The 25,255-nt window shown below is 40.8% G+C and overlaps 1 protein-coding gene across 13 annotated transcripts in view; it reads left to right on the forward strand.

Moving 5' to 3' along the window:
• The first annotated feature begins 6,983 nt into the window (after positions 1-6,983).
• Positions 6,984-25,255, forward strand: part of eif4g1a (eukaryotic translation initiation factor 4 gamma, 1a) — a 64,956-nt gene continuing 46,684 nt past the window's right edge. For 4 of the 13 annotated variants that reach the window (XM_061798543.1, XM_061798551.1, XM_061798545.1 and 1 more), the window contains exons 1-7: positions 6,985-7,457; positions 9,917-10,039; positions 10,151-10,237; positions 12,057-12,089; positions 17,378-17,398; positions 21,564-21,743; positions 22,697-22,796. In XM_061798543.1, the coding sequence (XP_061654527.1) occupies positions 9,965-10,039; positions 10,151-10,237; positions 12,057-12,089; positions 17,378-17,398; positions 21,564-21,743; positions 22,697-22,796 (496 nt within the window). In that variant the 5' untranslated portion in view covers positions 6,985-7,457; positions 9,917-9,964. Of the gene's footprint in view, positions 7,458-9,597; positions 9,692-9,916; positions 10,040-10,150; positions 10,238-12,056; positions 12,090-17,377; positions 17,399-21,563; positions 21,744-22,696; positions 22,797-25,255 lie in introns of all 13 variants that reach the window. The other 9 variants (XM_061798539.1, XM_061798541.1, XM_061798548.1 and 6 more) reach the window with 6 other exon arrangements.

Raw genomic sequence — 25,255 nt, forward strand, 5'->3', positions numbered from 1 at the left:
TGATGGGCAAAATGAAGAGAGACTTCAAAGAGTGTGTCGAGTAATTGGTGCAGCCACATACCGAAGTGTGGTTTGGTGACGTCAGCGATGACGCTTGAACCGTCCTGTAGCGCCGCACCACGTGACTGATTCAGGAAGTGGTTCGCTGGTTTGGGGTAGACCGCGTGTTATAGGAACCATAAAAGGCGCGGCAAAACGCGATGGAGTCCCCCTCACATCTTGTGTCGTTTGTTTGGCTGGCCGTACTTGCAAGTATTTGGGACCAGCAAAAAACAGAAAGTCTTCCCCGGTTTGGGAGTTCTTTGACCTAATCACTCCCAATAAGGTTTGTCTTATAAGAATAAATCATATAAGATTCTATTCATTTCGCAATGGAGAAATTCACTATTGCATAGCTCGTATAGACACACAAGGGGTGCAAAAAACACATCGTCTGCTCACGTAGAATAAATATTTGTGCGCGGGTGTGTTGCCACAGGCGAAGCAAAGCAATTCTACATTTTGACCTCTAGATGGCATCATAGAGTAAATGAATCATTATGAAGCGTCGGCATATGTAGTGTCACAGTTGGCTGAAAGTGTTAATGCTTCACGGGGCTTCATCTGAACATCACTACTTGTTTCTGGTGTCCTTTGACAGCTCTTTGGTCTTGGCCATAGTGGAGTTTGGAGTGTGAGGACAGGTGTCTTTTATACAATAACGAGTTAAAACAGGTGCCATTCATACAGGTAACGAGTGGCGGACAGAGGAGAATCTTGAAGAAGTTACAGGTCTGTGAGAGCCAGAAATTTTGCTTGTTTGTTGGTGACCAAATACTTATTTTCCACCATAATTTGCTAATAAATTCTCTAAAAATCAGACAATGTGATTTTCTGGATTCCCCCCCCCCCCCCCCCTCATTTTGTGTCTCATAGGTGAGGTATACCTATGATGAAAATAACAGGCTTCTCTCATCTTTTTAAGTGGAAGAACTTGCACAATTGGTGGCTGACTAAATACTTTTTTTTTGCCCCACTCTATTTCACATATCTCAGGGTTGGCGGCTAGGCCTGTGTCACTCGATGAAGGCTGGAAGTGATCCAGGTGGCTAGGAGGTCAATTTAATTTATGAGATGATGAAAAGATAAAAGAGCAATATATAAACTTTGTGTCATAAATTATTACAACCTCTGCCTAAGAAGTGTTTTATATTAATGTCCACATTAGTCACTCAAATTCATTTTCACTTGTGGACTCCCATTTATTCCAAGCATAACTGCAATAGGTGAAGATTTGTGATATAGAAAGACCATATAAAAAATGTAAAGTAGTTTTACCCCTCCCACACATTTGAAACTTGTTAAAAATGTACTTTTTAAACAGCTCAATGTATTTGAACTGAACAGCCAAAATATGTGCAGGCATAAAATGTATAAAAAATACTGCACAATATTGATAAGGGTTTTGTGCAGGGAATATCCATAGATGGCAGTAATGTAATGTAAGTTAATCAGTTTATTTGAAAGGGGACAATACAATTTCATAAAACACATGAAGTACACATGGTTAAAAAAGCCAGAATTAGCCAGAAGGCTAGTTTTCATCTGTAGTCCCCTGGCCGTGATGTAAAAAAGCAGTAAAATATATCTACAAGACAATATAATACAGGATACATAATCAAAGACTTACTATACTATTAAGAGAGAATAAAACCACAAATCATTTGATCATAACATGAAAACATCATAGCATGTAACAACTGTATTATTATTGTTATTATTATAATCCATCCATCCATGTTCTGTTCCGCTTATCCTCACGCAGATCGTGGGCATCCTGGAGCCTATCCCAGCTATCTTCGAGCGAGAGGCGGGGTACACCCTCAACTGGTCGCCAGCCAATTATTATTAGTATTATTATTTCTATATTCCGCTTTTTTTTTAACTGCTCAATAAATAAAGTTGCGTTTAGTTGATTTAATTCAATTGGAGACGTGCACTGTAAGCAACATGTACTGTAAAAAAGCCCACGCTAGCCACGGCTGCTAAATGTTTGAAGTTTGAATATTTAGAATGTACAATTAATTCAAAAGAGATAATAAACTTACCTTTTGAGCAGAAATATTGCTGATTCCTCGTCACTCCTGAATCCTCTGAGCTGTCTGAGTTCCCTTCGTTCTGCTTCCATTTGCTAATCTTATTCTCGGTTGTAAGTAAATGAGTGGTTATTTTTTTCCATTTTCCAGAGGTGGATATTCCACCATAGTTTCAACAAAGCTCCTGAAGCCCAAAGTAACAGGTACGTGCGAGACTGCAGGAGTGTGCCTGCTATGACAAAGGCGCGCTATGAGTGCACCCGCAAATACACGGGAAATCATGTTTCTGACTGGTTGTGTTTCCTCGGGCACAGTGGTTCCTTAAAAATAATATTAGAGATACAAAATGGAGCCAGAGAGGGCTGATTTTTTTCACAGATAATTTTACTAATGTACTATTATAAGGACAGAGAGCTGAACTGTTCTCTGGAGTCAGTGGAAATTGGAGGGAGAGGTTCTGCCCAAGACTGAGTCATATCCATTGGCTGCCCCACCAGGCTCAGTGGGCTCTTCTCCTTGGAGTTCTCAACAACGTTGGGGATACGGACCTGGCTTTGGCTGGTAGGCAAACTGGTGGGCTTTGTTCTGGTCACACCATGAGCAAATGCTGCATCCAACAGATCCACCTCGGTTTTAAGTCGTAGTGAGGAGATGGAAAGATCCCGTTTGATTGATAGAGCCAAGCCGTGGACTGACAAAGGTCGCGAAGAAGGACGAGACAATGGTCTGGAAGAGCTGCTGCTTGGGTAGATGCCATTAGTACAGTGGAACCGAGTCCGAGAAACTTCTCAAGAGAACCAGCGAGATTAGCTCCCAGTGAGGAGCCCAAATACTTTTTGTTGATTGGATAAATTCTTTCTCAGTCCAAAGATAATCTCATCCTGAAGTTGCCTCCTCGAGGCAGCCAGGTTGGTGACAGAGGAAGCTCTAGACCCCATGTAGCTGCCAAAATCTGAATCCACATGCCTACTCTCCTGAATGGGGGAAATTTGGGGATGGCTTTTTAGTCTGTTAACGCCTTTTTGCTCTTTATCTGGTAAAGCACAGCAGCCGGGAGTTGTTTTGCAGCCTGCTTCTCAAGAGTGGGCGTTCCATTGCTATATTTTTTACCTTTTGGGAAGTGGCTAAGAATGTCTTGGAGGTGAAAAGAGTATCAGATCGAGTGATGAGGCTGAAATTTGAAATTGAGGGTGTTATGTGTAATGTGATTAGTGGCTATGCCCCACAGGTAGGATGTGACCTAGAGGTGAAAGAGAAATTCTGGAAGGAGCTAGATGAAGTAGTTCGGAGCATCTCAGACAGAGAGAGAGTCGTAATTGGTGCAGATTGTAATGGACATGTTGGTGAAGGTAATAGGGGTGATGAAGAAGTGATGGGTAAGTACGGCATCCAGGAAAGGAACTTGGAGGGACAGATGGTGGTAGACTTTGCAACAAGGATGCAAATGGCCGTAGTGAACACTTTTTTTCCAGAAGAGGCACGAACATAGGGTGAACTACAAGAAGGTAGAAGCACACAGGTGGATTACATCTTGTGCAGACGATGTAATCTGAAGGAGGTTACCAACTGTAAGGTAGTGGTAGGGGAGAGTGTGGCTAGACAGCATAGGGTTGTGGTGTGTAAGATGATGGTGGGGAGGAAAATTAGGAAGACAAAGGCAGAGAAGAGAACCATGTGGTGGAAGCTGAGACAGGACGAGTGTTGTGCAGCTTTTCGGGAAGAAGTGAGACAGGCTCTCGGTGGACGGGAGGAGCTTCCAGAAGACTGGACCACTGCAGCCAAGGTGATCAGAGAGGCAGGCAGGAGAGTACTTGGTGTATCTTCTGGCAGGAAAGGAGAGAAGGAGACTTGGTGGTGGAACCTCACAGTACAGGAAATCATACAAGGAAAAAGGTTAGCTAAGAAGAAATGGGACACTGAGAGGACCGAGGAGAGGCGAAAGGAATACATTGAGATGCAACACAGGGCAAAGGTAGAGGTGGCAAAGGCAAAACAAGAGGCATATGATGACATGTATGGCAGGTTGGACACTAAAGAAGGAGAAAAGGATCTATACAGGCTGGCCAGACAGAGGGATAGAGATGGGAAGGATGTGCAGCAGGTTAGGGTGATTAAGGATAGTGTACTGGTGCCCATTTTTAAGAACAAAGGTGATGCGCAGAGCTGTGGCAACTATAGAGGAATAAAGTTGATGAGCCACACAATGAAGTTATGGGAAAGAGTAGTGGAGGCTAGACTCAGGACAGAAGTGAGTATTTGCGAGCAACAGTATGGTTTCATGCCTCGAAAGAGTACCACAGATGCATTATTTGCCTTGAGGATGTTGATGGAAAAGTACAGAGAAGGTCAGAAGGAGCTACATTGTGTCTTTGTAGATCTAGAGAAAGCCTATGACAGAGTACCCAGAGAGGAACTGTGGTACTGCATGCGGAAGTCTAGAGTGGCAGAGAAGTATGTTAGAATAATACAGAACATGTACGAGGGCAGCAGAACAGCGGTGAGGTGTGCTGTAGGTGTGACAGATGAATTTAAGGTGGACGTGGGACTGCATCAGGGATCAGCCCTAAGCCCCTTCTTTTTTGCAGTGGTGATGGATAGGCTAACAGATGAGGTTAGACTGGAATCCCCGTGGACCATGATGTTTGCAGATGACATTGTGATCTGCAGTGAAAGCAGGGAGCAGCTGGAGGAACAGTTAGAAAGATGGAGGCATGCACTGGAAAGACGAGGAATGAAGATTAGCTGAAGTAAAACAGAATATATGTGCATGAATGAGAGTGGTGGTGGGGGAAGAATGAGGCTACAGGGAGAAGAGATAGCAAGGGTGGAGGACTTTAAATACTTGGGGTCAACCGTCCAGAGCAATGGTGAGTGTGGTCAGGAAGTGAAGAAACGGGTCCAAGCAGGTTGGAACGGGTGGAGGAAGGTGTCAGGTGTGTTATGTGACAGAAGAGTCTCTGCTAGGATGAAGGTCAAAGTTTATAAAACAGTGGTGAGGCCAGCCATGATGTACGTATTAGAGACAGTGGCACTGAAGAGACAACAGGAAGCAGAGCTGGAGGTGGCGGAAATGAAGGTTGCTCTTGGAGTGACCAGGTTGGATAAAATTAGAAATGAGCTCATCAGAGGGACAGCCAAGGTTCGATGTTTTGGAGACAAAGTTAGAGAGAGCAGACTTCAATGGTTTGGACACGTCCATAGGAGAAATAGTGAGTATATTGGTAGAAGGATGATGAGGTTGGAGCTGCCAGGCAAGAGAGCTAGATGAAGACCAAAGACAAGGTTGATGGATGTCGTGAAAACATGATGGCAGTTGGTGTTCGAGAGGAGGATGCAGGAGATAGGCTTACATGGAAAAGGATGACGCGCTGTGGCGACCCCTAACGGGACAACCCGAAAGGAAAAGAAGAAGAAGAGGGAAGTGGCGAAAGCTGGTATCGCTGGGCAGATATTGGGAAAGGCCCAAGCCTGATATGATCAATGGTCTAGTCCATGGGTGTCCAAATATTTTCCTTTCAGGGCCAAATAAAAAAAAGAACTGAAGAATACATGGGCTTCTTTGAAATTCTTCAACTTTAATTTATTAAACACACTAAAACCAAGCCATGAAGCAGTTATTTGTTTTTGTATGTATTATAGTTATTTTGAAAAACTGCAAAATCACAGCTTTTTTTTCAGGGTTTTGGGGTGGCCTGTGGCCCTTTATCCCACTAATATACTGTAAAATGGCATCTGCACTGAGCAGATCTCCGCATTAAGAGCCAAAACAGGAGCAGTCTGTAGAAAGATGACCATTTTAAAGCAGTTACTTGAGTGTGATATGTTTGCATATACAGTAGGACCTTGGCACAGAGCAGAAAGTGGAGCAACCTGTTTTTGCTGCTGAAACTGAAATATCTTTATTCACTAGAGCGTTATGAAGAGACATTCTGTTACTATTTTAGTTGTAAATATTTTTTGGTTGTTGTATATTTTCATATCTAGAAAAGATCTACATGAAACCAGTTTAGTATTAGCAGTAGTTTTAGTAATTAGGGGTATCACAGGGGTGTGAACTAAGGGACAGTTAAGAGGATCCACCCATTAACTCTTGATGTGCCCGGCTTCTGTTAGTCTTCCATGTTTTTCGAGGTAAAAAAAAAGGTGTAGTGTGTTGGAATAGAACATTCAGTAAAATGTTCTGTAACACTCCGGCTCCGTAGTTTGGCCTGATTTATCTGTTCCTTGAGTAGCTTTACCTCAGAAGGCTCCTCCATAATGTCTTCTTCTCCTTTACCATAACCTTGAAATTGGCTGGTCTTAATAAAAAGCTACCAAAAGGGGGAAAAAATAAATATGACGGAAAAGAAAGTGTGGCACTGTGGACGACTGGTAAGCACACCCCCCTGACAGTTCTGAGGAGCCGGGTTCAAATCCGGCCTCGCCCGTGTGGAGTTTGCATGGTTTACTCCGGTTACCGCCCACATCCCAAAAAATGCATGGTAGGTTAATTAAAGACTCTAAATTGCCTGTAGGTGCGAATGGTTGTTTGTCTATACTGTATGTGCCCTGCGACTGGCTGGCGACCAGTTCAGGACTCTCACCTAGCCCAGCTGGGATAGGCTCCACCATGCCCGCGACGCTACTAAGGATAAGCGGTATGGAAAATGGATGGATAAGAAAGTGGAAAAATGATAATGAAGAAAAATGAAAGGGTGTCATGCGTCTGACTTCTGCTGCCCTAAGTAGGACAATTTTAACAAATACAACAAAAAGTGATTTGTAGATTTTATTTTATTTTTTTTTTTAATTGCAAACTAACCCCTTTAATTTAATTCTATGCGGCGGTCGTGTCACAAGATTTCAGGCTCCGCGGCTCGGTCCCTGTCTCATGACGGAGGCGCCGGCCTACGTGCTTTTACCCCGGAAGTGATCCAGGCGGCGCACGCACACGCGCAGCAGGCAGGCAAGCAAGCAGGCACGGCGGCACCGGCTTCCTCGGCAGGCACGCAACATCGCGCACTATGGTGTCGCTCTGAGTCCACTCACTCACACGGCAGTTGTGTACATACCTAACCGGCAATCCGTCACCATCGGCGCCTTGATAATGGACCTCCGGTCCAGGGGCTTTTTTCGGGGCCATCGGAATCACCTGTAGTACTCCTAAAGTACTAAATTGTTTGATTTTTCAGCACTGTCACTGTTGCACGCCCCGGGATTTCATCAAGTGACAGCAGAGCCGGTTAGCCATAGCTAGCTCGCTAAGTAAATAGCCAAAGAAGGGCATCGGACTAAACTAAAAAAAGGGCACCGGGGTGCGACAATATCGCAAATTCCGCAGAGGACCCGACGAGAGGCCGACGCCCGGTTTCCAATCCAGCCGCGCCTTCACACGTTATCCCGGTAAGAATCCCAAAAGTGAGCTCGGGCTTCATTTTGTCTATGGAGCCGCGGTCGAACAAGGCCCCATGCCGGCTGTCAACCCGTCCTGGATTTTAACGAGTTTAGTCGCCGAATGTAAAAAAATATAATAATACAATTTGTAAATGCCCAAATGTGTTGTGTTTGTACTTAGTTGTCTAGTCGCTCTCGATTGTGGGGGAGCTTTGAGCTAATCACGACCACCATTAGCCGCATTACAGACACGGGGTAATCTTCAGCTGGTTGCCACCCTTCAGGCTCCTCGCCATGTACTTTCGCTGTTTTCCAACGCAGGAGCGACGATTTATCGTCACTTTTGACGGGAAGTGACTAATGATTGTGTTTCTTGCTCGAAATCGTCTTGTAGGATTTAGATGTTATGTAAAATAAAATAAAATCCCCCCCGCATTCAGTGTGCTCATGGAGCCGGCCCGGGCCTGTAGTGAAATGCACTTCACACAGACACGCACAGTTGCGCTGAATGCTAACGTTGACCCTCCATAGTTTCACTCAAACCTCGCCAATGTTGACGGTTGGAACACTACTTTGATTTCTGGTTAATTTTGCTGGTGATTAAAAGCAATATTAGAGCAACATTGACTGCTTTTGCGGAGCACTTCAGTGAAAATGATGCGGGACACTAGGACCGGCCACGTAGCATAACCTAAGCAAAAATGTGTCTTTGACAGTGGGACACGTATCATTAGCCCGGTTGCTATCCCCCCCCCCCCCCCCCCCCAATTTTTACTGGGAATGTTGGCCTACTGTTCGAAGTAGCTACCCTTTTTTCTTCAAACGTACCCGTGGGCTTCACGTGACCCCCCGTTTGATCTACATATCGAGCAACCGGATGAATATTAACTGAGTTTCCTTTAAAGGAGCCATGCGCTAGCTAATGCTAACGTCAGTAGCCGTGTTAGCAGGTGATGGCAAGACGATTCAAGAAGTACATTGATTTCCAATTGGTTTACGTGATATTTTTTTTCCGCCATGAAGAACACAACAAGGGTATTTGAAGTTTATTGAGTGTTGTTTTACAGCACAGGCCAGTGTCACTGAAAATGAGCTTTGACCTCAGGTGTCCATTTTCTCCCAATCCCCCCCCACCCCACCACCACCAGACCACTGGTGACATAACAATTTCAACGACATGGTGTCTCAAAAAGTCAATTTTTTTATTTTTATTTTTTTTAATTTTTTTTTTTACAAAAGCAAGTGAGAGAGTTTTATCAGATTTGGTTCTATGTATTCAGTGGTTGTTAAAGTTTGTAATCGTGTTTAATTTGTGTGCACTTGAACACAAAACTATATGGTGCCCGCAAAATATATTTACAATTAAAAATGTATTCACAAAAGCAATTGATAAGCTATGTTAGTCACATATGTTCTCCGTAGTTATCATAAGTTGTCACACAATTTCAACTACAGTGTGTTCACTGAGTCTCTTTACAATAATAAAAAATGTATAGCAAAAGTAAATCGATGAGCTATGTTCATCCTATTTGTTTCAGTGTACTCAGTGCGGTAAGTTGCAGATGTTTTTGTTTTGGCAGTGTATATGGCAAAATTAGCACTATTCCTATGGTGTTGCACACGGATACACAATCACTAAGTCAGCAAACAGCTTCTTCATGAAGTCATTTAAGTGAATAAAGCAGATAATATTTCTATAGAGCCCAATGTATGTGTTGTTGGTTTTTGGGCAGCTAAAAATTGAAATGGTGGCAGGTGTTTGTCGACTCCCATGCATTATTATTATTATTATTTTATTTTATTTGATGTTCATGCTCTGTTAAAAAAAAAAGTCAGAAGTTACTCAAGTTACTCTTGTTCTTTTTTTCATTGAGTACTTTCTTACTCAAGTAAATATTTGGATGACTACATTTTACCACACAAATATGCCTCCATTGAAATGGATTACCAGCTCGATATGCTTTTTGCAACTCGGTAGAGACAATATAGAGGCGGAATAAATGAGACCCTAACATATCTACTAATTTTGTAATAATTACCAATGATTCCTTTTGCAATTTTTTAAATTGTAAAGAGACTTTATGGACTTTCTCCTCTTTGATATTACATACATCTTTTCACTGCTTAACACCTACTGTACTACATGTAGTATGTGCTTGGCTATGGGTCTTGAAACAATGGTGAATGAAATACCTCGTGATGGCCGTTGCTGAAAACTCAACGACTCAGGATAATTTTCAAAGGTGATTAGAACTCAAGTACTCATTCTATGGCACATTAAAGGCATGTAAATGAAATTGAGAAACACTGGGGGGAGGAGGTGCTGGTGGTGATGGTTGCGGCAGCGTTATCATGGGTGTAACCGCAGACCACACCCTACATGACTAATGAAGCTTTCATTTTAACACCAGTGGTACAAATTGTTACTAATTGTTGTTTTTTTTGTTTTTTTTATCCCCTCTCAAAAGGCTGGCAACACATCGCCACTCTAATGCAGAACCATAAAAGAACGTGAAATGAATAAACCACCGCAGCCTATAACGGGACCCACCTCTGTCCCAAACCCCGCCCCCTCCCCTGGATTGACGCAGGTAAGCGATCCCTGCGAGAGTCTGTGTTTTTTGGGGAAACACAGTCATTTGGACATGTCCTAGGTTTCACATTCCACCCCCCCTTATTTTATTTTATTTATTTTTATAAAGGCTGCCTACGGACCTGGACAGCCCCCATCTCTTGTTTTCGCCACACCTCCACCCCCACAGATGAACTCCGCACCTCAGCCAAGACAGGTATGGTCCGTCATGTGCTGTTTTAGAAAAGCGTTTTCTCTAATATGGCAACTTCTACTTCTACTCGGGGTTGCAAAATTCTGGGAATTTTCAAAGTTGGAAGATTTTCATTGGAATTAACAGGAATTAATGAGGAATAAACCCGGAATTTACTAAATTAAAGGGTGGCTCTCCATTGGGAACTTATATAGTTAGGGAAAATACAGCACCAGTCAAAATATTGAGAACACCCCAATTTATTATTATTTTTTGTTTATTGAAAGTCAAGCAGTTCAAGGCCAATGAATAGCTTGTAATTAGGGCTGTCACTATCAAATCTTTTTAGAATCGATTATCCCATAATATTTCGTCAAGTAATCGCCCCCCACCCAAAAAAAAACAAAAAAACAAAAAAAAATTTACACTACTAATATGCATTTTATTCTGGACTTTATTCTGGATTTCTATCCTGAAACTGCATATGGTTGGTACTGAGTGTATGGTAGAAACTCTGTACAGAATATGAGACAACAAAATCAACCTTTGCTAAACTGTTGGCATTTGTGATTAGCTTTAGCACGCTAGCTATGACCATTTTAGGTAAACCCCCCCGACCTACAATTCAGCTCACTCATGCATGTTATATTTACATTATACATCTAATAGTGTCTTAGAAATCACTTAAAGACACTCCTGTCATTTTTGGCAATGCTTTTCCACTGGCCTAACGGTGCGTCTGTCTGCAACAAATGTCCGCGCGGCAAACATGGACAGTGGCCAAAAGGTTTCGGGCTGCTCAAATTGGTTTAGGGTGGCACAAATATCTTTTTTTTAATACTTTTTATTGCCTCGAGTCAGAAATTTTTGTGTCAACCAATTTTTTTGTAGTCGAGTTGGGGATTAAAAAAAACAACTATTTTCTCCTCACAGCCGTACTTGAAATGGTACAAACTAAGATAAGAGGTGATTTGCCAGAGTTTAAAAAAAAAAAAAAAACGGGTAAGGGTACCAAAACTGTAAAATAATGTACATTTCAGAATTATACAAAAAGGCAGTCTCCAGACCTGAACCCCATCGAGCTTGTTTGGGATAAATTGGACAAGAGTGAAAACAAAGCAACCTGCGAGTGCCATACTTTTATGAAGAATGTTTGATGTTCATGGTGGAAGGAGTGTGTTCAGCTGTTATATCTTCCTAAAGTGGCTACTTTAATGAGTGAAAAGTTTAGAATATATTTTTGTTCATAGATTGATTTCATGATTTATTTTGTAACGTGTATTCTGTGCTTTAATTTCATATTACACAGACCTTGAACTGCATGAATCTTAATTTTAAAAAGCTGGAAAAATTACAGTGTTCTAAACTTTTGACTGGTAGTATATATTTTACTACAATACCGATTAAACAACCCCAGCATTTCAATGGCCGTTTTCATTTGCTTTGTGTTGGAAGCCAATATTTGAGGTACGAGCAAACTTCAGATACGCTTGAGCGAAGTGAAAAAATGGAGCAGTTATGGTACACTGACGCCCTTACATGTGGGCAAGGAAGTTTTGCATGCACGTCTGCTCATCACAAAACAAAATGTTCATATGATACGTTTCTATTAAATTATCCTCAATTCCCATGAATTCTCATGGAAAGTTTCCAAATTAGGAATATTAACAACATTCCCCATCTTCCTTTGGAAATTTACTGGAATTTTTCCAACTCTTTGCAACCCCACTTCTACTACGCTTTTTGAGCTAAACTAAAAAACTGTGTTTTTATGTGCGTGTGTCATTGCTTATTTCTCTGCCTGTGATCTTGACTTCTTTCCTCTGTTCTGCTGTTCTCCCAGTTTGCCGCAGGGCCCCGTACGTTACACCAACAGGTACTAACACCACCCGCACAGTTGCATCCTACCTCTCCTGTGTCTCCTTAGCGCGGCGCATGTTGCTCGCAACGTAGCCGAGAACGGTTTAGTGGAAATATTAGACCTCGTTTGCTCCTCTATTAAACGGTACAGGAGACACGGGAAAACTCATTGGCGCTATAACCTGTTGTGAGCCTGCCAATCAAGTCTCATGTCGGTTCCTTTAATTCTAACCTATGTTTGGCATGTTTGATACTGTATGTGCAGGGCAGCCATCACAGTTGAGCTTTAATATCATGCCATTTCAAAACAATTTTGGGCTAAAAGTGGCAACAGACTCGTCTTGCGTAGCGTTCCTTTTTGTCGCTCAAGTGCAAAGAGAAGTCAGTCTCAGTAGCTTTAGCTTCTTTGGTGGCATCTTAGAGGAAAAAAAACAACACATATGGAGTTCATCCTTTTCGAGATATATTTTTCACATTTGTGCGGCTTTGGAGGCTAAAAATTTTTAATTCTCACTCTGTAAAAAGTTTGGGAAATCTGTTAAAGCAATAGTAAAGTAATCAGATTCTCCTTGGATTTTACATCAGTGGTGTCATAAGATTTTTATAACGCAATGTAAGAGATGCATCAATTTCATATCACGTGTGGACAGATGCCTTTAGGATTTTTTTTAATGGGAAAGCAAAAATCCACTCTAAAATGGAATTGTTATACCTTTTTCTAGTACATACAGTGATAGTAGAATGGTGGATGTGCCATGAAATTGAGTGTATGGTAAGATTATGAAATAAAACTAAAAATTACAGAGCTCTCGATATTTGAAAATAAAAATAAACGTAAGACGGAAGCAAACATGAGACTACTCACTTTTCTTTTTTTCTTTTTTTTTTTTTTTAAACCCAATCATGTGTTCATCACATCAACATCCACATCACAAGGACTTGGTTTTGGTGGCTTTTTTTGTGGAAAGGGTGAGCGCGGCATTAATGAAATTGTAGCAGAACACCTGTTTCTAGAATTCCAAACACAACCACATGTTTCTAAATGGCTGTAGTAGACTTGTGTACTGAAAGTGTTAAATCAACAGATTGTTTCATTTACATTCTGTGGACAAGTCAAGACAATTTCCTGGATCAACTGTTGAAACATTCACTCTCAGAATATCATAAACATTACAAAAAAAACAACAACCTCCCCCACATCATCAGAACAAATTGTGGCCTGACCAGCACCTCATTTCCATTTGATAGGATCTGTGGAAATCCTCGGACAAAGTGGCATGACTATTGTAGAGTAATTCAATCAGTACATACAGTGCAAAAACTGGGCTCAAAAAATGAGGGAAAAATTAAATGAGTATACGGATGTAAGCAATTGTCTGCCAGTAGAACAGAAAAATCTACCTTGTCAAGATTTCTTCAAAAAAGTAAACATAGCTAGGCTCAAACCCCTGTGTCACTGTCTTAAAACTAGTGTGTTTGTATGAAAAGTAAATTGCCCAAACTATTCGCTCACCTGCCTTGACTCACAGATAGTGGATATTGTGATATTGCGAAATTAACTCATTGCCAGTTCTCCATCTTAACATGGATATTAGAATTCAACAGTCGTCAATGGCAGTGAATTTAAAAGTGCCTCTATCATCGTGGTTTTGTCTCGATATAAAATAAATAGCCATTGTGCTTATTTAAGCTAATGTAACAGTATCACTCTTACGTGGTCTACTAATGAGTGTTTATCTCAATTCGAAAGCCGTGTGTGAAAAAAACATACAGAATACGGAATAACGATTCCGAATCCTGTTCTAACATATCCCTCTGTCAATAGATTCCATTACTCACAAAAATTATTAGCGTCACAACTTGCTATGGTGTACTATGCGTTTCAAAGCGTCGCTTCACAATCGACTGGGAGAAATTGAGGGATCTTGTTGTTCATGGCGGCCTCTGTCCCAGCTAATGCACCTCTGCTGGCTTGTGGCGGCTGCCACCAATAAGTCCCACGAGTCGGATCTCCATGTGTCGTCGCTGCCGCCCCCTCTTCTCCGCCGAATTGTTTAAGCATATTGTAACAGTATCACTCTTTAGTGGTGTACTAGTGAGTCGAAAGTCATGGCTGAATGAACGTGACACGGAGAGGGAATAATGATTCTAACTACCGTTAAAACATATACCTCTGCAATTACATTTTATTAGTCCCAAAAATGCAATAATGAAATAGGGCCACTCCATATCACTGCAAATATGATTCTTGCATACTTCCCTCTCTTCAAATATGTCTACATTTCAAATAAAAACATCACAGAGGCTACTCAGAAAAATAAATCATTTTACAGTATTACTAAGCGGAGGAAAGAAACTATATAGGAGTACCATGACTATTTTGTTTAGTTACTTGCTGTTTCTAAACCTGCGTTGCCTTTAAGAATGTTCCTGCCTTTCCGACTTGACTTGAATTTTTTGACTCAAGCAAATAAATCACTGTTGGTTGGCAGTAATTTTTGATGTTGGTTAGAATAGCAGCAATGTCTAATGTTAATGTTGACAAAGAATTCTGTTAAATTAGTGAACAGACAATTTCTGAATGGACAGTTTTGTAATTGTGATCATAGCATGATTATTGCTGCAGCAATAATAGCGTTTTGGAGGTACTGTATACAAATGTAAAGATTGGATGAACGGTGATAGAAGGGCACGGTAATATATGACGTGAAGATGTCTTTTTCACAAAAACCTGTGGGGAAAGGCACACAAACTACGAAAGCCTATTGAGAAGGACTTGGCAAGCAAGAAAGAGAGAGGTTTTTCCGTATTCCTTTTTCACCTCTTCGCCCCACCTGTACGGTTAACCTTCCTGCAATATCGTGAGCTTTCCCACAATACCGCAATAATTATCGTACTGTGAGATTAACATTGTGATAAAACCGAACTGTGGGTAAGTGCCCTAAAAAGTTAAACTTCGAGCCCTGTTGAAGTGCATGGAAATATATGATTTGTATTTTTGACAAAAAGATGTGGGAAAACGCACAGAAACTATTAAAGCATATCAAAGACTCAGCCAGGAAGAAAAAGAGGTTTTTCGGTTGTCCTGCTTTCGCCTCACCTGTATTGTGATCTTTCCTGCAATACTGTAAATCTCCCGATAATTTTCATCCTGCGAGGTTAACACTGTGATAAAACTGAACCGTGAGATACAGATTTAGTTCCATCCTTACTCACATATGATTTACTGTAATATCCCATTCTAAATCCATTTGGTGTTTAGTATGATGTTGGTTTACCGTTTGCAGCTACAACAGCTTCAACTGTTGTGGGAAGGCTTTCAACAAGGTTTAGGAGTGAGTTTATGGAAATTTATGCCCATTCTTCCAGGAGAGTCATTGTGAGGTCAACACTGATCTGGGACGAGAAGGCCTGACTCACTGTCCACCCGAAATCGACCCAAACGTGTTCTATCTGGTTGACGGAAGGACTCTGTGGAGGCCAGTCAAGTTAATCCATACCAAATGCGATCATCCATGTCTTTTTAGACCTTGCATTGTACACTGGTGCACAGACATGCTGGAACAGGAAAGTGTATGACTGTCCAAAATCTCTTCGTATGCTGAAGCATTCGGAGTTCCATTCACTGGAGCTCAGGGGCTAATATTTTCGATATTTCCAATTTAGTGGGAACAGTTTGGAGATGGCACCTTCCTGTACCAATGTGACTGTGCCCAAATCAAGATTCTTGAAGACACGGATGAGAGAGTTTGATGTGGATGTGCTTGACAGGCTTGCAAAGTCCTAACATCGTGATAGAACATGTTTGGGTTAGTTTCGAGTGGACAGTGAGCCTGGCCTTCTCGTCCAACATCAGTGTGTAACTTGACACACTGCTTTTAGAATAATGGTCAAATTCCCATAAACACAGTCCTAAACCTTGTGGTAAGCCTTTCCATAAGAGTTTGAGATGTAATTCCAAAAGGTGGACCTATGTCGTATTAAACCCTATGGATTAAGAATGGGATGTTACTTAAATCCCCATCTGAATCAAGGAAGGTGAGCAAATACTTTTGCCAATATATTTAACAATTATTTTCTCTATGTAGGAAAACATGCTTAATAACCAGTTATAATACCTTAAGATTTGATAAATTATTTATCCATCCATCCATTTTCTGAGCCGCTTCTCCTCACTAGGGTCGCGGGCGTGCTGGAGCCTATCCCAGCTGTCATCGGGCAGGAGGCGGGGTACACCCTGAACTGGTTGCCAGCCAATCGCAGGGCACATAGGAACAAACAACCATTCGCACTCACAGTCATGCCTACGGGCAATTTAGAGTCTCCAATTCATGCATGTTTTTGGGATGTGGGAGGAAACCGGAGTACCCGGAGAAAACCCACGCAGGCACGGGGAGAACATGCAAACTCCACACAGGCGGGGCCGGGGATTGAACCTGGGTCCTCAGAACTGTGAGGCTGACGCTCTAACCAGTCGCCACCGTGCCGTATAAATTATTTAAGCAAGTGAAAATGCTCTTACTCTAAAACTGCCTGATAAGAACAAGTATCCTGGCAGAGGAAGAATGAGCATATTTTGTCTTGATTTGAACTAATTTATCTTGGTAAGATTTTAGTGTTTACAGTGTACTTGTCATCTCGCCCTTCAAATTCGCATTTCTGTGGTGTTGGAATTTTTTCATCGCAATCATCTGGCCCTTTTTTGCCATTGCCCTTGGAACTCTTAACATTATTCCAACTTTATGTTAATAGTGTAAATTAAAAATGTGTGTTATGGTATGTAAAATTAGTTTAAACTGATAATTCTCAGTTATTAATTGAGAGTAATGATAAATGTGATCTTGGACAAAGCTGATTTGTACATTTCCACAAGTTAAATGAAATTTGAGCTGATAATCTTCTCATACCTTTCACAATACCATCAGAAAGTGTCTTAATTGGTGTCTGTATGAGAATTTTGTCTTTAATGTAATCACTCTCATCAGCATGAGTGAAAGTTTTGCTGGAGTCATGAACACACTGTAGTTTTGTTAGCCATATCCCCCCCGCCTGCATGCGCTTACTAACTTGAAAGTGGATCCTGCTCGACTTGCCAGGATCTCATTCGACTTTTGATCTGTAAGAACTTGCATGTATGGACGGCATTGCCAGGCTTAACTGTACTTGGCGGGGAGGTACACAACTCTGCCAGACCCCCCGTCCTCTTTGTCAACATCTCGCAGTCTCGGTCGTTCACACTGTCTCCATTTTCACAGTAATCTCACTCCCTTTCTTGCTTTCTGCTTGTGTGTTGTGCGGCTGAAGGGTGGATACAGAGCGCTACAGGTAATGGCTTTTCTCTCCCTGCAGCCAGTGCTGAAACCACAGTACAGTGAACCCCCGTTGATCACTGGGGGATACATTCATGACCCACCTCCAGTAGGAGAAAATCGGCATTTACAGAGACCATATAAAAAAAACATTTTTAAATAGTTTAACCCCTCAGATGCCCTGTAAACATATTTAAAAGTATTAAAACACACTTTTGAATACAGTTAATACAGTTCTCCAAATAAGGCAAAGCATTTGGACCGTCTCTATTGATTTTTTTTTTATAATCGATTCTCCTATTAATTATTGATCGAATAATAATTGATGATGATCTCATTTTTGAGGGATGGACTTGAATCCTTAAAAACTGCATATGTTGGTACTGAGTGTATGGTATAAATTTGGTGTACAGAATTTGATACAGCTAAATGCTAAACGGTTAGCCATTGCGATTAGCATTAGCGCGCTAGCGATTAGCATTTTAGGTAAAAAAATACAAACTGCCATTCAGCTCACTCATACTTATATGTACATTACACATCTAACATGTCTCAAAAATCACTTAAGATGCTCCGTTGTTGTTTTTGGCAAAGTTTGTCATTGGCCCAACGCGACCTGTTTTTCAAGTCAACTTAGCCGAGTTGTTCGATTTTTATTCATTTTCCCAGTCCTACAACGCATGCTTGCTTCAAGTTGTTTATTCATAACCCTGTTGTTTACTCTAAAACTGACATATAAAACAAAAGCGAGTTCAATTTTGTAAATTAAAACACTAAAATGTTCCACCAAACTGAATCCTTTAAGTATTGCTAACGTACAATGCAAAATGCCATAGACGGGCAAACGAATTTTGGCATAGATGTTACAGTGATGATAAACCTTCAAACAACTGCTACTCTCTGCAACGTGACAAGATTTACCAAAAATGACAGTCTGTCAAAATGCTAATCCTAATTGGAACGGACACTTAACTCAAGTACAAAGCAAGAATTGAGAAAATTGGACAATGGGTTCAAATCCTTTTTGGGAGATAATGTTTTTGTGATATCGCCAATAGAAAATCAGGTCAAAAACCACCTTAAAATTACAGTAAAGCAGTATAACTTTATTATGTCAGAACATATGTCCACGACCCTGTCGTTGCATTTGCTACTTGAGGATCCCCGTCTCTGATTGGCTGACAAGTTTCAGTATCCACCAAAAAGCTCATACATGCAGAAATTCTGAGGGGTTCTCCAATTCAACACATTAAAATTATGGTGACGTTTCAAACGGCATCACTTGGCCTGAAATTTCAACTTAAATAACGCAAATGGGACATTAATGGTAAGAAGAGCGGCAGTGTGTGGCAGTGTTTTTTTTATTATATATATACACACATAAATGTATTTTTTGTGAGCATTTAAAGGCATTTCAATTTCGTGTTTTTATTTTTAATTTTAGTATTTTTTTAATTCCAGAGATGTCGGCCACTTGTCACATTGCTACTACTTTTATACACACAGAGCAGCAAAACATGGCATACAATACTCCGGCGGCATTTTAAGGCCTCTTTATAATCCCTCGCTCGCGTGGCCGACACGCCCGCATTGTCTCACGTGACTGACGAATTGGCCCGTGCGGCCCCTCAGGGTAGTTTGACGCGCGCACAGCAAAAATTGTTGCTGTGCGTAGAGCGCCGCGAAGATGATCTCTCGTTATTGGTCCGTTTTAGTCACATGCTGTGATGACGTACTCGCCGTTCCCCTTGGTTCTACATAGCATCTACGCCGCCGCCTTCTTGATCGATTTTGCAGCATAATTAAACGTATAATCTGGTCATCGAGGTAAATGTTTTTCTAGCAGACACTGTTCCACGGTCGCCATTTTGTTGCTTTGTTCCTTGTTACGGAAAGGAAAGTAAAAACGGCTACCGGAAATGGCCCAAAAAATGCAGAGGAAACTCCACCCTGTAGTGTCCTAGCCAATACCAGCCGTAGCGACACCCCCGACTTAGAGGTGAACTGAAATACATTTTCAAAACTGCGTGCGTGGGTTGTGCTCGAGTATAAAGGCAAACTACGCGTGGGACAGCCGCAGTGACGTCAGCGCGGTCGCTGTCCGCGCGAGTATAAAGAAGCCTTTACTCTTCGTTATGCTGCATTTCTTCCAATAGATCTCAGTACTGCTTGGCATGTTGTGGCACAACACGGTACTACGCTGAAGGAGCAATTCTGCTTTCGGACTTGGCTGTATACTGTAAAACCCCATTAATGAAAGCTTAAAAATTTGCGCCCTTGCAGGGGGTGTGCACGATGAACCGCGATGTACCAGGGGAGCACTGTACACTCTAAATGTAACAACCCCAATTCCAATGAAGTTTGGACGTTGTTAAACATGAATAAAAATAGAATACAAAGATTTGCAAATCATGTTCAACCTATATTTAATTGAATACACTCCAAAGACAAGATATTGCATGTTCAAACTGATAAACTTTATTGTTTTTAGCAAATAATCATCAACTTAGAATTTTATGGCTGCAACATGTTCCAAAAAAGCTGGGACAGGGTCATGTTTACCACTGTGTTACGTCACCTTTTCTTTTGACAACATTCAATAACCGTTTGGGAACTGAGGATACTAATTGTTGAAGCTTTGTAAGTGGAATTCTTCCCATTCTTGGTTGACGTACAGCTTCAGCTGTTCAACAGTCCGGGGTCTCTGTTGTCGTGTTTTACGCTTCATAATACGCCACACATTTTCAATGGGAGACAGGTCTGGGCTGCAGGCAGGCCACTCTAGTACCCGCACTCTTTTACTACAAAGCCACGCTGTTGTAACGCGTGCAGAATGTGGTTTGGCATTGTCTTGCTGAAATAAGCAGGGGCGTCCATGAAAAAGACATTGCTTGGATGGCAGCATATGTTTCTCCAAAACCTGTATATACCTTTCAGCATTAATGGTGCCTTCAAAGATGTGTAAGTTACCCATGCCATTGTCACTAACACAGCCCCATACCATCTCTGTCCATAACAGTCCGGAAGGTTCTTTTCGTCTTTGGCCCGGAGGACGCGATGTCCACAATTTCCAAAAACAATTTGAAATGTGGACTCATCAGACCACAGAACACTTTTCGACTTTGCATCAGTCCATCTTAGATGAGCTCGGGCCCAGAGAAGCCTGGGTGTTGTTGATAAATGGCTTTTGCTTTGCGTAGTAGAGTTTCAAGTTGCACTTACGGCTGTAGCGACGAACTGTATTTACTGACATTGGTTTTCTGAAGTGTTCCTGAGCCCATGTGGTGATATCACACACATTGTGTTTTTGATGCAGTGCCGCCTGAGGCATCGAAGGTCACGGGCATTCAATGTGAGTTTTCGGCCTTGCCGCTTACATGCAGTGACTTCTCCAGATTCTCTGAACCTTTTGATGATATTATGGACCGTAGATGATGAAATCCCCAAATTCCTTGCAATTGTACGTTGAAGAACATTGTCCTTAAACTGTCCGCCTATTTTCTCACGCACTTGAAGTCTCATTCACAAGCAAAGATGGGGCGAGTGTCCTTAAACTGTCCGACTATTTTCTCACGCACTTGAAGTCTCAGTCTCACAAAGAGGTGAACCTCGCCCCATCTTTGCTTGTGAATGACTGAGCAATTCAGGGAAGCTCTTTGTATACCCAATCATTGCACCCACCTGTTCCCAATTAGCCTGTTCACCTGTGGGATGTTCCAAACAGGTGTTTGATGAGCATTCCTCAACTTTCTCAGTCTTTTTTGCCACCTGTCCCAGCTTTTTTGGAACATGTTGCAGTCATAAAATTCTAAGTTAATGATTATTTGCTAGAAACAATAAAGTATATAAGTTTAAATATATTTGTAGTGTATTCAATTAAATATAGGTTGAACATGATTTGCAAATCATTGTATTCTGTTTTTATTTATGTTTAACACAACGTCCCAACTTCATTGGAATTGGGGTTGTACAATAACATTTGTTGTGAATGTATACCATCCACCTCGGGTTAGGCGTTTGTGTGTAACTGAACGCATACACACGTGTCAAAACGGGTAATTCATAAATCCAAGGCGTATTGTTTAGTTAATCATAATTCTTTGTATTTATTTTTTTGTCGTTATTTTAAAATATATATCTATTTTTATTTTTAAAATTGTTTTTTTACACAATATCTTCAGGGTTACTATTCGAACCGTCCAGCAATGGCCACCACTGCGCCGAGGGTCCAAACAAGCGGCGGCCCCCGACCAGTAGGACCCACCCACGTCTACCCGCCGAGCTCCCAGATGATGATGATTCCCCAGCAGCAGCTGTCGTTCGCCAGCTCCCCTCAGGGTTACTTCATTCCCCCTGGACAGGTTGGTTAACACAAGCCATGTTTTCGCCATACACGGGTGATTGGTTCAGTTCATCACGGTATAGTTTGAATGGTACTTAAGTATTTTTTTTTCAGGTATCTGTACTTGAGTATTTGTTTTTTTGATGGCTTTTTACTTTTACTTCCTACATTTGAAAACGGATATTTGTACTTTTTACTGCTTACTTTGTCAAAATAGGCTTGTTACTTTTTTCAATTTTCATGTATCGTCAATTTTATTTATATGGCGCCAGTTCACAACAAATGTGCGTGCAGAGTTTTTAAAGCAGGCATTATGTACAGTTACAGTACAAGTAACACTAATCCATTACCTTTTTACTTTCATGCATGTCAGTTTGCACTTTTTACAATAACTTTCTTGTACTTTCACCAGTCAATTTACAATAATTTCTTGTACTTTCACTAGTCTTTTTTCTTTAACAATTATCTATACTTTTACCTAAGTACAGAGTGTAATACTTCTACCTCCACCCTTCATCGAAATAACAGACAGCTGACTTATTCACACCCACTTCTGCCCAAGCAACACACGAACACAAAAAAAATAAATACCCGCTATAAATCCAGTAAAGGGAACAAAGACGATATAAAATGTCTACTCTAAAATGATACCACACAAGTGTATAGAATATTAAATAAAGACAATAATTGCTGAGGGTGGCCAGTGAGGTAATGTCAAGGTTGCCCTCAAGTGCCCCTTTGTTTTCTTGCATTTAATTGTAACATGGATGTGACAATTTTGTGGCTAACTGTACTACAACTGTTACCCCAAGAAAAATGTTGCTAAAAAGTTGGATGTTGTGGTTTGCTTTATAATACAATGGAAACAGGGAAATACAATGGGTGCTGAACTGAACTGAACAGTTTTCTCCTTAATGTACTCGAAGCCCTCAGAAATGTAATTGTCTCCCTGCTATTTCTCTGCTTGTGCAGTACCGGGCCCCATACATGCCACCTACTCAGCAGTATCCCGTGACTAGCGGTACTGCAGGCTTCTATGCGGGAACCAGCCCTGCTGAATACCCTGGCTACGGTAAGAGACTTAACCCTGTGGAAAGCGATGCTCTCTGTCACCCTCACTAATTTTTAATCATCTGTCATGTTTAAAGTAAGCGTCTAGTCTTAGTCCACGGGCGTGTTAGCCTCATCGCTCACTGGGTTGGCTGCGTTTTTTTTTTTTTTTTTTCAATGGGAGAGCTGATCTGTATGTTAAGTCTTTTTGAGAGCAGAACACTGATGCATGCGTTGTGGCTTTTTGTTCTGCTTTGGCCTGAGTTCTTTCTATCTGCAGTCACAGCTCACGCTACCTCACAGGTTCCATGAAATGCCTTGAACAGAGATTTGTTTGTCTATGCAAGAGACAGAGTATTTACAAAAAAAAGTTAAAGATTGGGCTTTGGGGAGAAATTTCAGGTTTAACCTAAAATGCACTAAACCTTTACCAGTGACCTTACAGGGAGAGTTTTTTTGTTTTGTTTTTTTGCCATAATTGTTAAAACAATCATTGATTTGACAGTAGTATGTGATAAATATATCCTATATATCCATGTAGCCCCTCCTGTGCCTCTAATTTGATTAACAAAAGAAAAACGCTGCCCGAGGAAAAACAACCCATTTGAGACAGAAGGCGAGACTTACGAGGTGTCAATCATTTATCACACGTTCACGGGCACACTCATTGGGACAAGATTGGGCCAGAGACTGATGAATATTCCCCCCAGCTCATATTTACCGGTATGTACTGCTGTCAAGTCATAGATAATGACAGTTTTCACAGATATGACTTCAGATGCGACAATTAATCAACCGACAATACATTATCAAATTGATGGACAACTATTTTCATTATTGATTAACCTTTTAGAGACCACGCTTACCCTAAAATTGTCCAAATCTTCGGAATTTCAGCCTCTCAACAGTAAATACTCTTATTATTATAATCCACCCATGAAAGCAGCCTCATCTTTGTTTGACCAAAACACATTTGGAATCATCTGCTTTTACTTTGGAAAATGATGATCACTCCCCCCCCCCCCCCCCCCCCCCCCATTTTATGACGTTATTGACAAAACCAGTACCTGAATCCTAATACATTTTTTGCTGCACTCTGTTTAAAGTAATGTCCTGTTTTTGAATAAAGGGATAGAAATGGGGAAAAAAATCGGATTAATCAATTAATCGAAAAAAATATGTACAGATTAATTGACAACCCTAAATATGACAAAATGTGATTTTTATTATTTTTATTTTTTTCTCTCTCCCCAAAATTACAAACTCCCCCTTCAATTTGACCTGTAAACTTTTGAATGCATGTTTTTGCTCAATTTGCTGTTAGCTGTCAAGGAACTGAAATGCAAAATTTACAAGTAGGCCGGTCACAATTTTTTTAAGACGATATATATTTTTAAAACTATCACGATAAATATTGTTTTTTAATGCCTCTGAAATCATGAAAAATACGGCATACCCTTTTTTTTGCTTTTACATCAGTATTGTTGTTGTCATAGTTATTAGGCTTTTCACCATCAGGATTTTTGGGACCCAATCCCCGATCAGCAAGTTTAAAAAACCGATAACCGATCGAATCACAAAATGGAGCACTGTGTCCATTTACATGACTTGTTGACCATGACCATTTACTATATATACTTGTGTACTGTATACTGAGTACGTATCTTCAAAATTATTCTCTCGCATTTTAGACTTAAAAACATCTTTAAAACAGACTTTAAAACATCAATGACCTCTAGGGGACATTCAAAGATTGGCCACTGACATAAGTTTAGGTCAAATCAACATTGCAACATGACAATAATGGGTGCTAACTTACTGTGATAAAATTACTTTATTGCAATTAAATTCCTTGAATAACGGGTGTTGTCCAGAGTTTGCGTCAGTTATAATTTTGTTTCCCTATTGTTTTTCTTTACTCTGTGATATGGATCCTCCTGGGTCTGAAATAAAGAATAAAGAGGTGCAAGACTAGCCTGGTTTATATGGAACCTTCTATTCCAATTTATAATCAGTTTAGAAGCCCAAACCGAATGAAAATGCTCCCTATAAACGCCTCAATTGGAATAAACAGGCCGAAGCCAAATGGAATTTCATTGGGTTTCACAGGGATGCTTCTTCTCGACGTAAATGAGCGGTGCCGTCATAGTTTGCGCACGGCGTAAATATGACTGCTCCCAATGGAGCTCGTATGCGACGGAGATCTTGTTTTTTTTACTACATATACAGTGGGTACGCAAAGTGATATATAGGAATATAATAAAATAATAATTATTATAATACAGTTGCATTACATGACTGCCATCTATGGATATTCACTGCACACAATCCTTTATATATTCTATATAATATTGTGCAGTATTTTTTTAATACATTTTACAGTGGGTATGGAAAGTATTCAGACCTTAAATTTTTCACTCTGTTGCAGCCATTTTCTAATATTTAAGTAAAAAATGTTCCTCATTAATGTAGACGTAGCAC

The sequence above is a fragment of the Phyllopteryx taeniolatus genome, chromosome 14, assembly GCF_024500385.1.
Source record: "Phyllopteryx taeniolatus isolate TA_2022b chromosome 14, UOR_Ptae_1.2, whole genome shotgun sequence".
Classification (NCBI taxonomy): domain Eukaryota; kingdom Metazoa; phylum Chordata; class Actinopteri; order Syngnathiformes; family Syngnathidae; genus Phyllopteryx; species Phyllopteryx taeniolatus.